Here is a 12,764-nt window from a genome sequence, read left to right on the forward strand (position 1 = left end):
CTTCTTTGGACTCCCTCACGTCTCCCGCTCCCACTTACATCATTATAATTTTTTTCCAGCAATTTATCATCTTGTTTTGCATTCTTATGTCCCATTCATTTAAATATAATCCAACAATTCTCCAAAAAAAATTATATTTCCCTCAATCTCATTTTTCATCCTAATTCCATCTAATTTAGTGGTGCACAATTATTTATAATCTAGCATCCTTCTTAAGATTCAACCAAATTACAATGTTTTTGTAGATAAATCTTAAATTTCTTCCAATCTTCTTCAACCCTCTCCTCTCCCAGGTCTCGGATTCTGCCGGTCATCTCGGCCAGTTCCATATAGTCCATCAGTTGCATCTGCCATTCTTCCAGTGTGGGTAGATCTTGAGTTTTCCAATGCTTAGAGATGAGAATCCTTGCTGCCGTTGTTGCATATAGGAAAAAAGTTCTGTCCTTCTTTATCACCCTCTGGCCGACAATACCCAGAAGGAAGGCCTCTGGTTTCTTAGGGAAGGTATACTTAAATACCTTTTTCAGTTCATTATATATCATTTCCCAGAAGACCTTCACTTTAGGGCAGGTCCACCAGAGGTGAAAGAATGTTCCTTCATCTCCTTTACATTTCCAGCATTTGTTATCAGACAAATGGTATATTTTGGCAAGTTTAACTGGGGTCATGTACCATCTATATATCATATATCATTTTCATTACATTTTCCTTCAAAGCATTACATGCAGTGAAGTTCAACCCAGTGGTCCACAACCTTTCCCAGTCCTCAAACATAATATTATACCCAATGTCCTGTGCCCACTTTATCATAGCCGATTTAACCATTTCGTCTTGTGTATTCCATTTTAGCAGCAAGTTATAGATTCTTGAAAGTACCTTAGGCTTAGGTTCTAACAGTTCAGTTTCCAATTTCGATTTCTCCACCTGGAAGCCTAACTTTTTATCATTTTTAAAAACTTCTTTAATCTGAGCGTAGTGTAACCAGTCTCGCACCTTATCTTTCATTTTCTCCAAACTCTGCAATTTCCAATTGTCTCCATCTTTTTCTAATATTTCCCAATATTTTGGCCATTTGGTCTCCATATTGGGTCTCTTTCGGGCCTTAGCTTCCAGAGGTGATAGCCACCTTGGAGTTTTGTTTTCCAATAAGTCTTTATATTTTGTCCAGACATTAAACACTGCTTTTCTGACAATATGGTTCTTGAAGGCCTTATTGATCTTAACCTTATCATACCATAAGTATGCATGCCAACCAAAAGCATTGTTAAAACCTTCCAGATCCAGTATGTCAGTGTCTTCGAGAAGTAGCCAGTCTTTTAGCCAGCAGAAAGCTGCGGCCTCATAGTACAACTTTAGGTCTGGCAGGGCAAAGCCCCCTCTTTCTTTCGCGTCAGTTAATATCTTAAACTTAATTCTGGGCTTTTTGCCCTGCCAGACGAACTTAGAGATGTCTCTCTGCCACTTCCGGAAGCACTCCGTCTTGTCCACAATCTGTAGTGTTTGGAACAAAAACAACATTTTTGGCAATACATTCATCTTAATAGCAGCAATTCGGCCTAACAAAGAAAGTTTCAATTTTGTCCAACTGTCCAAGTCTCTCTTAATTTCTGACCAACATTTTTCATAGTTGTCCTTAAATAGACTCAGATTTTTTGCTGTTATGTTTACCCCTAGGTACTTTACTTTTTTAACCACGTTTAATTCTGTCTCTCTCTGAAACCGTTCTGACTCTGTATCTGTCAATTTTTTTCCCAGTACCTTAGTTTTCTGTTTGTTTAATTTAAATCCTGCCACCCGACCAAATTCTTGAATCAGTTGTAAAACTCTTTTCGTACTAGATTCTGGCTCCTGCAGGGTTAAAACTAGGTCATCTGCAAAAGCTTTAAGTTTATATTGTTTCGCTCCGACCTGAATTCCTTCCACCAACCGGTCCCCTCTAATCATATTCAGGAGCACCTCCAGAACCGAAATAAATAGCAAGGGGGAGATAGGGCAGCCTTGTCGAGTTCCTTTTTCAATTTTAAACTCTTCCGTCACCACATTGTTAACTATCAATTTAGCCTTTTGTTCTGAATAGATTGCATCTATCCCATTTTCAAATCCCCGTCCCACTCCCATCCCTTCCAGGTTTTTCTTCATGAACTTCCATGAAATGTTGTCAAAGGCCTTCTCCGCATCTATAAATATTAACACTGCTCTTGTATTAATATTTGTTTGCAAAAGTTCCAAAATATCAATAATGTTCCTTGTGTTAGCAAACAAATGTCTACCTCCTGCTGGCCTGCTGGATCTTGCTAAAGACCCATCGAGTTTCCCACATTCAGGGACCACTCAGTTTGGAAGCAGGACCTGAATACAACAGACCCGGACCAGAATAGTGGGCTCACCTGGGCCAGCACTCTGTTCTCAGTGTGCTCAACCAAATGCCCCACCATTACAAGACCTGAACGCACCAGCACGACTCTCCCTGTTTGTGATTCCCAGCGACTGGCATTCAGAGGCATATACAGCTTCTGGCAGTGAAGGGAGAACACAAGCCATTGCAGCTAGTAGCCAGTCACCAGTGTTGAAGCAATGGTTCTTCAACATCAACTTCGTTGGATCGGTCATGTTGTGTGGATGCCTGATGGTCGTCTTCCAAAGCAACTGCTCTATTCCACACTTAAAAATGGAAAGCGTAATGCTGGTGGTCGGACGCAGGTGGCGCTGTGGGTTAAAGCCTCAGTGCCTAGGACTTGCCGATCGAAAGGTCGGCGGTTCGAATCCCTGCGGCGGGGTGCGCTCCCGCTGCTCGGTCCCAGCGCCTGCCAACCTAGCAGTTCGAAAGCACCTCCGGGTGCAAGTAGATAAATAGGGACCGTTTACCAGTGGTGCAAGTAGATAAATAGGGACCGATGTCACGCTGGCCACGTGACCCGGAAGTGTCTCCGGACAGCGCTGGCCCCTGGCCTCTTGAGTGAGATGGGCGCACAACCCCAGAGTCTGTCAAGACTGGCCCGTACGGGCAGGGGTACCTTTACCTTTACCTTTAATGCTGGTGGTCAACAAAAGAGGTTTAAAGACTCTCTCAAGGCAAATCTTAAAAAAATGTAGTATAAACACCGACAATTGGGAAACACTGGCCTGCGAGCGCTCCAGTTGGAGAACAGCCTTTACCAAAGGTGTCATGGGCTTTGAAGACGCTTGAACTCAGGATGAAAGGGAGAAACATGCTAAGAGGAAGGCACGCTTGGCAAACCCTCACCATGATCAACTACCGCCTGGAAACGTATGTCCCCACTGTGGAAGGATGTGTGGATCCAGAATTGGCCTCCAAAGTCACTTACGGACTCACTGTTAAAACTGTGTTCTTGGAAGACAATATTACTTGGTTGTGAGGGATCACCAAAGAAGGCACTGATAGCCTTAACCTCCACTGATTTCTCCAGCTCCCTTTGCAAAACCAGATGCTGCCATGTCTTGTGTACATCAAATGAAGATGTCCTGCCTTTTGTCTCTCCTGGATATCCCACCATTCAGCTTAACATTAGTGTTATGGGCAGGAAAGAAGAACTTCCCTCTGTCCACGTTCTTCACAAAGCCAGCCAAGCTGGAGGCCCTCATTGTCTCTGTGGGAGGGAGTGCTGTAGTTTAACTGTGTGCACTGAGTGAAAAAGTACCTTAGTTTGCCTCTCCTGACTCTTCTGACATTTGGCTTCATTGAGTACCCACAAGTTCTGAAAGATCTTCATTGGCTCCCAGTACGTTTTCGAGCACAATTCAAAGTGTTGGTGCTGACCTTTAAAGCCCTAAACAGCCTCGTCCTGTATACCTGAAGAAGCGTCTCCACTCCCATCATCCAGCCCAGACACTGAGGTCCAGCTCCAAGGGCCTTCTGGTGGTTCCCTTGCTGCAAGAAGTGAGGTTATAGGGAACCATGCAGAGGGCCTTCTTGGTGGTGGCACCTGCCCTGTGGAATGCCCTCCCAGCAGGTGTCAAGGCAATAAACAACTATTTTACTTTTAAAAGACAACTGAACGTGGCCCTGTTTAGGGAAGTTTTTAATGTCTGACGCTATCTAACATCACGTTCCTCACTTTTTATTCTTCTACGCTAAAAAGCCCTAAAGGGTGTAACCTTTCCTTCGAGGAGAGTTGCTCTGGTCGCTTGATTGTTTTTTGATTTTGTGTGCAAATACAGACAATTGCTCCAAAAATAAATAAATCAAAAATCAAAATAGCCGTGGAAGGAAGGAATATTCTTTATTGTGTTAGCAACCGAATGCTCCTGCATTACACAATGTCTAAACACAGGACATTTTTGCGACTGAAGTTTAGCCCGGGTGAGCAATCCACTCAATCACTCATTGGCAGTACTGATCTCCTGCATCTCGCCCCGCTGCCATGGAAAAATAACCCCCCTGCAGTCCATGCCATCTTTACAGCTTAGCGCGCAGTGTGGATTCTCTGATGTCTATTAAGGCAAGTGTTGCGAGAGAACCTTTTCCCGCACACCGGGCACTCGTGGGGCTTTTCCCCCGTATGAATCCTGCGGTGCGTGTTAAGGTTAGCTTTCTGGCTAAAGCTTTTCCCGCACCGCGAGCACTCGTAGGGTCTTTCCCCCGTGTGGATTCTCTGGTGAGTGTTAAGGTAGGAGCTGCGAGAGAACCTTTTCCCGCAGGTGGGGCACTTGTGAGGCCTCTCGCTCTCACATCTCTTGCGGTGCCCGAGAAGGTGGAACTTCTGGCCAAACCGCTTCCCGCAGTCGGAGCACTTGAATGGCTTTTCTCCCGAGTGGATGTTCTCGTGCTTAAGGAGGTTCGTGCTCTGGCTGAACCTCTTCCTATACGCGGTGCAGATGCTTGGTCTCTTACCAGTGTGACTCCTCCGCTGGTGTGCATCCTCCTTCAGATCCTGGAATGTGCCCCCAAACGGGACAGACACACCGACTTCTCGCCCCAAGTCCGCTTCCTGGTGCCCACCTGGAGCGCTTCCCTGCTCGCGGAAACAGGAAACGTCCTCTCCTGCTCTCCAAACCAACGTCCCACGTGGTGACAGATGCTCGCGATCTTCCGGGCTGTACCTCTCCGCTTCATTGAGGTTCGTCCACCCTTTAGCTCCTGAACAGGAAAATAAAATTTCAGATAAGTGCTGGAGATGCAAAGAGGTTGAGAATACGTTTTTTTCATATGTGGTGGACTTGTAAAAGGGTAAAAGAGTACTGAGAAATAATTGTATAATGAACTGGAAAAAATGTTTAAAAGTACTTAAAAATAACAACAACCAGTGTCCTTTTTGTGGGGGATAATTCAGACGGAAATTCCCAGGTGTCAAAAAACAATTATTTATGTATGCAACAACTGCGGCCCGTGTTTCGTTAGCCTAAAAATGGAAAGTGAGTGAGGTCCCAACCAAAGAAGAATGGCAACTTAAACTGATGGGATATACGCAGCTTGCGGATTTAACATATAGAATAACAGAACAAGAAGAACATACGTTTAAAGAAGATTGGAAAATGTTATGGTTCATTTTGCATATCATAAATCCCTGCATATTTTACATAAACTAAACCATTCAGTATTCCATTATTCCATCCATCAAAGCTTATTTGCATTGTTGAATTTATCTTAATGCTGCTAACGTTTTCAAGTGTACATAATTTCCCCCCATATATTCAATAAACATTTTCCAATCTTTTCTAAACGTATGTTCTTCTTGTTCTCTTATTCTATATGTTAAGTCTGCAAGTTGCGCATATTCCATCAGCTTAAATTGCCATTCTTCTTTAGTCAGGACCTCACTCGTTTTCCATTTTTGGACTAACAAAACACGGGCTGCAGTAAGGTAGGTGGTTTGAAAGCCCGTGACGGGGTGATCTCCCGTTGCTCTGTCCCAGCTCCTGCCAACCTAGCAGTTCGAAAGCACACCAGTGCAAGTAGATACATAGGTACCGCTCCAGCAGGAAGGTAAACGGCGTTTCTGTGCACTCTAGCTTCCGTCAGTGTCCCGTTGCGCCAGAAGCGGTTTAGTTAGTCCTGCTGGCCACATGACCCGGAAAGCTGTCTGTGGACAAACACCAGCTCCCTCGGCCTGAAAGCGAGATGAGCGCCGCAAACCCATAGTCACCATTGACTGGACTTAACCGTCCAGTCCTTTTACCTTTCACCTTACATAAATAACCTTTCGTTGTCATATTGTCGATCTATTGACTAAAGGGGATGTGATCCCCTTGTCCGCCCATGAATTTGTCTAATCCTCTTTCAAAGGCGCCCAGGTTTGGGGGCCAACACTGCCTCCTGGGAATGAGGCAGCTTAACTATGAGCTTAAGTGAAGAAGGACATCCTTTCGGTGGTCCTGAACCTTCCAACGTATAATAATAATAATAATAATAATAATAATAATAATAATAATATCATCTTTATTGTCATTGCCCCCTCTCGGGGACAACAAAATTACTTGGCTGCTCCATCCACACAGGTAGGGCACTCCACACAAAATCAAAACAACTATAAAAACACTAATTAAAACAATACAGTTACAGATAGGTAGCCGTGTTGGTCTGCCATAGTCGAAACAAAAAAAATTCCTTCCAGTAGCACCTTAAAGACCAACTAAGTCAGTTCTTGGTATGAGCTTTCGTGTGCATGCACACTTCTTCAGATACAGTGTGTATCTGAAGAAGTGTGCATGCACACGAAAGCTCATACCAAGAACTGACTTAGTTGGTCTTTAAGGTGCTACTGGAAGGAATTTTTTTTGTTAAAACAATACAGTATAATACAGCAAGGAAGATTAGATGACTTTCAAAGTCCAGGCTTCTCATTCAGGGACGGGATCGCTCTGGAGAAGAAGCTGTTCTTAAGACGGCTCGTTCTTGTCTTCATCGTCCTGTATCGCCGTCCCGATGGCAGGAGCTCGAAGAGACAGTGACCAGGATGCGATGGATCTTTTACTATGTCCAGTGCCTTCCTATGGCACCTTGTGGCATAAATCTGCTCTAAGGTGGAGAGTGGGCAGCCAACAATGCTCTCTGCTGCCTTCACAACTCTGCACAACCCCAGCCTGTCCTGGGTAGTACAGCTTCCGTACCACACACATAAGCCATAAGTGAGCACGCTCTCGATGGCACAGTGATAGAAGGCAAGCAGCAGTTTCTGCGGAAGATGGTTTTTCCTTAGGATTCTCAAAAAGTACAGTCTCTGCTGCGCCTTCTTCACAAGCCCCCTTGTGTTGACACTCCAGGACAGATCCTCTTGTAATTCAATGCCCAAAAATCTGAACGTTGTTACCCTCTCCACACAGACCCCATCAATCAAAAGTGGCTGGACATTGCTCTTCTGTCTCCTGAAGTCCACCACAAGCTCCTTTGTCTTCCTTGTATTTATGAGCAAGTTGTTAGCTCTGCACCACTCTGTCAGCCGCTCCACCTCATCTCTATAGTCCGTTTCACCCTCCCTTTCAGAGATGAGCCCAATCACAGTTGTGTCATCTGCAAATTTGACAACCCTATTACTAGGGTGAGCAGCGACACAAGTGCCTTAAGACACACCTTTCCAAGTGCCTTAAGACACACCTTTGCCATCCTCACCTGTTAAGAGGGCCTCTCCGGGGTCAGCTTCCTGCTTCGTCTCCCGGCGCATCTGTCGGTGGACGGGGTCAGAAGGAACCAGTTCCGGCTCGCAGAAGCTCAGGACCACCTCCTCAAACGGCACGCTTACCTGAAATAGCAGAGGAGATTCTCTAAGGACAGGACTTAGGGCACAGGTGGGAGGGGGAACCCCCCGACCCGCAAGTTGCATGCGGCCCTCCGCCAGACTTCCCCTGGCCCTTTGAGTTCCCCTCCAGCCCATCAGCTTTTCAGCAAGGGACCACATGAGCAACAGAGGAAAGGTTTGCGATTATGGATGGGAGATGCTGTCCCTTATTATTCTCACCTTCTCAGTCTTTCAAGTTCCTTTATCCACATTTTTACATAGTTTCACTGGTTTTTCTTATTTTAAATATATCTATATATTGGGTTTTGATCAAGATGATGATTGGTGGAATGATCTCTCTAGGGAGGCACCTTCATTATACAGCTTTAGGCGTATAACGTTCCTCTTCCACCAGGGCTTTGGCTGATTAACATCCTATCATCCTATGTTTTTGGGAGGGGGAGAGCGAGGATTCTTGGTTGATTTTGGTCTTGTTCATGTTTTTATTACGTATTTTGTGTTTTTACAATGTACAGTGGTACCTCGGGTTAAGTACTTAATTCGTTCTGGAGGTCCGTTCTTAACCTGAAACTGTTCTTAACCTGAAGCACCACTTTAGTTAATGGGGCCTCCTGTTGCTGCCGCGCCGCCGGAGGACGATTTCTGTTCTCATCCTGAAGCAAAGTTCTTAACCCGAGGTGCTATTTCTGGGTTAGCGGAGTCTGTAATCTGAAGCGTATGTAACCTGAAGCGTATGTAACCCGAGGTACCACTGTATTTTTATGCTGTGAACCCCACTGAGATCTACAGATAAGGGGTGATATATTTAACAAATAAATGATAATGATAATAAACAGTAAGAGTCAGCACAATTTTTGTACCTGTTACTTGGCTGTAGAAATGAACTGCAACATTTGGGGAATCAACCATTTTGATGGATGGCTGTGTTTTAGTTGCACAGTGGCTTGGAAATGTGTCAGCTACCTAATGGCTAACCGAATCAAGTCAAGTCATTTTATTACAGTCAATGACAAGTAGCCAAACGAAACAGCAATTACAAAATTTCCCGCCCATCTGATTCACTATCTGCAGCCTTTATAGCCCCAGGCATTTGGCTAATTAAACAATCAACGGCCTTTTACCCTATGGGTTTTTAAAAATTGTTTTGATTGTTATTATGTTTGCTGGTTATTATGTTATGTATTTTTTGTTGTTATAATATACCGTTTTTTTCGCTCCATAGGACGCACTTTTTCCCTCTTAAAAACTAAGGGGAAAAGTCTGTGCATCCTATGGAGATCCTATGCAGGGGGAGGCAGGCAGGAAAAGCCCGCAAGAGCTGCACAAAACTTTTCCCCAGGAGGGAGAAGGAACCACCGCTCCCCGACCTGTTCTGGGGGCTGGGGTCAGGGGAAGCTTGGGCTTCCCCTGCCCCCAGCCCCACAAGCTCCGGGAGCGGAGGCAAGGTTTTGCTGCACTCCGGGGGCTTCAGGCGGCTATCCGCAAGCCTTCGGAGAGCAGCGGGAAGAAGGCTTGCGGATAGCTGCCTGAAGCCTGGAGAGAAGGAGGGGTTGGTGCACACCGATCCCTCTTGCTCTCCAGGCTTCGCTTCGCTGGAGAGGCGCTGCACAGTTTTCCCTCTCTGCCCAGCGCCCCTTCAGCGAAGCGGGAGGAGAAATGAAAGGGGCTCTGTTTCTCCTGCCGCTTCGCTGAAGGGGCGCTGAGCAGAGAGGGGGAGAATTCCCCCCCCCCCGTTCTCCCCCTCTTATGGTCCGGTGCGTCCTATGGAGCGAAAAAGATGGTAAACAGCCCTGTGATCCTCGGATGAAGGGTTGTAAAGAAATCTAATGAACAAAAATAAAATTAAAAACCTGCCCCCCTTCCCCAGGTTACTGGCTGCTCATCTGTTCCCAACTTGGGGAAAACAAAGAACACAAGGAGCTCACCTGAGGTTTTGGCTGTTCTGCTTTCTGCTGCCTCAGCAGAAAGTCCTCAGCCAGAGCCACTGCCTGGAAGCAGGTCTCTGGCCCCCGTTCCCTGACCCAGCTCTGGATCTCTGGAGGCAGGATGGTCAGGAATTGTTCCAGGATCAGCAACTCCAGGATCTGCTCCTTGGAGTGCTTCTCCACCTTCAGCCACCGCCGGCAGAGCTCCTGGAGGCGGCTGTAGGCCCCTCTCGGCCCCTCAGCTTCCCGGTAGCAGAAGCGGCGGAAGTACTGGCGGTTCTTCTCCCTGCTGATGGCGTCCCCGTGCAAGATGGCCGCCTTCACTTTCCCATAATCCTCTCTGTCCCGGCCCTCCAGCCTGCGGAAGGCCCGCTCGGCTTCTCCGCTGAGGGCTGGTGAGAGCCGGGCTGCCCACTCCTCCCGGGGCCACCGGCAGGCTTCGGCCACTTGCTCGAAGGAGGCGAAGAAGGCCTTGGTGTCGTCCCAGGGGGTGGGCTCCTCGGGCGGCTGCGGGACCCCCCAACCCATGTGAGGGGACTCCACTTCCTTCAGGAACTCCTGCCACTGGACCTCCCAGCGCTGAAGTATCCCTTCCCCTCCTTCCTCTTTCACTTGGTGTTGGGACGGCATTTTTTGCAGGAATTCTCGGATGCAGCCCCTCTGGTGGGGCTTCCTCAAACTCTCTGCTCCCTCCACCGGTTTGGGGGCTGCTTGGCTTGGCTCCTCCATTTTCATCCCTGGCGCAAGCCTCTCGCGCAAGATCACAGAGGGGGCTGAACAGGACGTCCTGGCTCCCTGGGTAAAAGAGGCATTTATATCATTATTCATATTATTTACTAAATTGATATGCTGCCCTATAGCCGCAGGTCTCATAGAAATGTGAGTGATTTATTTGAAACGTTAGCAAACATGGCAGACAAGAGTCTGGAGAGAGGTCCTGCAACAACACTTTACTGAGAAAACTGAACAAAATAAGCCCACAGGAATGGAAACACACTACAGAGTATGATCTGAGGAGAAAAGACATAGGGAAGACCCCAATGTACAATTGCCAACTGTCCAGAAAAATACAACCTGGCCTGCCCCTCTTCCTTTAAGACAGTTCTGATCCCCAGAAATCAGACAGCACAGCTTTTCATGGCTTCAAAATAAGCATCATAAGGATCACCTGACACATCTTAGAAGAAGAAGAGTTTGGATTTGATATCCCGCCTTTCACTCCCTTTAAGGAGTCTCAAAGCGGCTAACATTCTCCTTTCCCTTCCTCCCCCACAACAAACACTCTGTGAGGTGAGTGGGGCTGAGAGACTTCACAGAAGTGTGACTGGCCCAAGGTCACCCAGCAGCTGCAGGTGGAGGAGCGGAGACACGAACCCGGTTCCCCAGATTATGTGACTGCCGCTCTTAACCACTACACCACACTGGCTCCAGAACCTGCTGTTCCTCCAAGGGGCTACATTACAAAATGGAAGACAATGGCCGCTGCTGTCTTTCCATAGCTGTCAACCTTCCATTTTTTTTTGTGGGAAATCCCTTTATTCCAGTGCCATTTCCCGCTGCTTTCTGGATTGTTAGATATCCTGTAGACTGTCCCCAGGACAGGTGAGGCTGCTAATCCCTTATTTTCGAGGCTGCTGATCCCTTATTTTCAAATCTGAAAGTTGACAGCTATGTTTCAGCCCAATCCGGCAGCAAGCCTTGTCTCATGTTCTCATGTTAGCGACAGCCCTGGGAGGTAGAGACGCAAGCAGCCCAAGGTCACCCAGTGAGCAGTGTGGCTGAGGGAGGAGGGCTGGAACCTGGCTTGCTATTATCCTAGTCTGACTTTTGCAAGAGCCCTCAGGATCAGGCCAGCGGCCTCTCTAAGTCCGGTGTCCTGTTCTCACAGTGGCCGACCTGTGGGAAAGAAGGAGCTGAGGGCTGTGGTTTCCAGCAACTGGAATTTCTATGCACTGGAACCCAGGAAGCTGCACAGAGTCAGACCCCCGGGTCCATGTGCATTGTCGTCAATGACAGCCAGTGGCTTGCCAGAGTTGCCTACGGGGGGGTGGGGGGGGGTGGAGTAGGCATCGCTTGCCCTAACCTAGAGATTCTGGGGGCTGCAAATATTGCAAGGCACCTGCTCATTGCAACCTTGGCTGCTCGTTTCTTTCCAGCCACCGAAGGAATCGCTCTCGCTTCTTAACTTCTTGCATTTCTCCTCCCCCTTAAAAAAAAGAAGAAGCAAAAGCACAATCTGCAATTTGAAGCTCAAATCCAAGAACTCACCTAAAAATCACCCTCTCTCTCTCTCTCTCTCTCTCTCTCTAGAAGAGCCTCAGACCAGCTGGAGAGGAAGAAATGGCACACAGGAAGTGAAATTGTGACTTTTCACGTCCTGCCTCGCCTGCCTCTCTCTCTCTCTCTCTTGCACATCCCCACACCAAAACATGCACACCCCCACACTTCCGCATTTCCACCCTAGAAGCCTAAACACACCTCCCAGAAGCTCTCTAGGACTCGCAAGGAGCTCGCTGGTTTTAACTCTTCGAACACTTTGAGTGGGTTGCGGGTGTTTGCCCTCGCGTGGCTGTGAGGCTTAGTGGGTAGAGCACAAGCTGGGAAATGTGCATTTTATCTATTCTATACATTGATTGATTGATTGATTGATTGATTGATTGATTGCGTTTAAATCATTCTAAACATTTCGTGCTGGTTCCTTTTGGTTTTTGGTTTCAAATAGGAAATGTTTTTTGAATAGGAAATGTTGAAGAATTATAGAAGCATAGACTATCTGACTTTTAGAAGACATCTGAAGGCAGCCCTGTTTAGTGAGGTTTTTAATGTTTGATGTTTTGTCCTGTTTTTAATATTCTGCTGGGAACCATCCAGAGTGGCTGGGAAAACCCAGCCAAATGGGCAGGGAATGAATGAATGAATAAATTATTATTATTATTATTATTATTATTATTATTATTATTATTATTATCCCAGAATTTCAGAGTTGGAAGGGGATCACTGAGGATCTTCTAGTCCAACCCTCTGCAATGCAGCTGTCCCATACGGGGATCGAACCTGCAACCTTGGCGTTGTCAGCACCTGCTCTAACCTACTGAGCCTGCCACACACAGGGAGACAGTGTGGTGTAGTGGTTACTGCAATGGAC

The 12,764-nt window shown here is 46.8% G+C and overlaps 1 protein-coding gene across 2 annotated transcripts; it reads right to left on the reverse strand.

Annotated features, from left to right (window-relative positions):
* Positions 1–4,222: 4,222 nt before the first annotated feature.
* Positions 4,223–12,085, reverse strand: LOC310837632 (uncharacterized protein). 2 transcript variants are annotated; one of them, XM_083724540.1, is made up of 4 exons: positions 11,888–12,085; positions 9,620–10,414; positions 7,568–7,697; positions 4,223–5,098 (listed from the first exon to the last, which is right to left on the reverse strand). In XM_083724540.1, exons 2-4 carry the CDS (start codon positions 10,352–10,354, stop codon positions 4,425–4,427), a joined length of 1,539 nt encoding a protein of 512 aa, XP_083580666.1. In that variant the 5' UTR covers positions 10,355–10,414; positions 11,888–12,085; the 3' UTR covers positions 4,223–4,424. The 2 variants fall into 2 exon arrangements, with proteins under 2 accessions (XP_083580666.1, XP_083580665.1); XM_083724539.1 differs by having other exon boundaries at positions 9,620–10,410; positions 11,888–12,078.
* Between the last annotated feature and the right edge of the window lie 679 nt (positions 12,086–12,764).

The sequence above is a fragment of the Podarcis gaigeae genome (assembly GCF_964106915.1).
Source record: "Podarcis gaigeae genome assembly, chromosome: 2".
In the NCBI taxonomy this organism is placed as follows: Eukaryota; Metazoa; Chordata; class Lepidosauria; order Squamata; family Lacertidae; genus Podarcis; species Podarcis gaigeae.

What these genes read in the sequence shown, in the direction of transcription:
- LOC310837632 (XM_083724540.1), bottom strand. Translation starts at nt 10,354, where the DNA reads ATGAAAATGGAGGAGCCAAGCCAAGCAGCCCCCAAACCGGTGGAGGGA. An exon ending in CAGAACAGCCAAAACCTCAG is followed by an intron (nt 7,698 to 9,619) that starts GTGAGCTCCTTG and finishes CTGCTATTTCAG; the next exon opens with GTAAGCGTGCCGTTTGAGGA. An exon ending in CGGAGAGGCCCTCTTAACAG is followed by an intron (nt 5,099 to 7,567) that starts GTGAGGATGGCA and finishes TTTCCTGTTCAG; the next exon opens with GAGCTAAAGGGTGGACGAAC.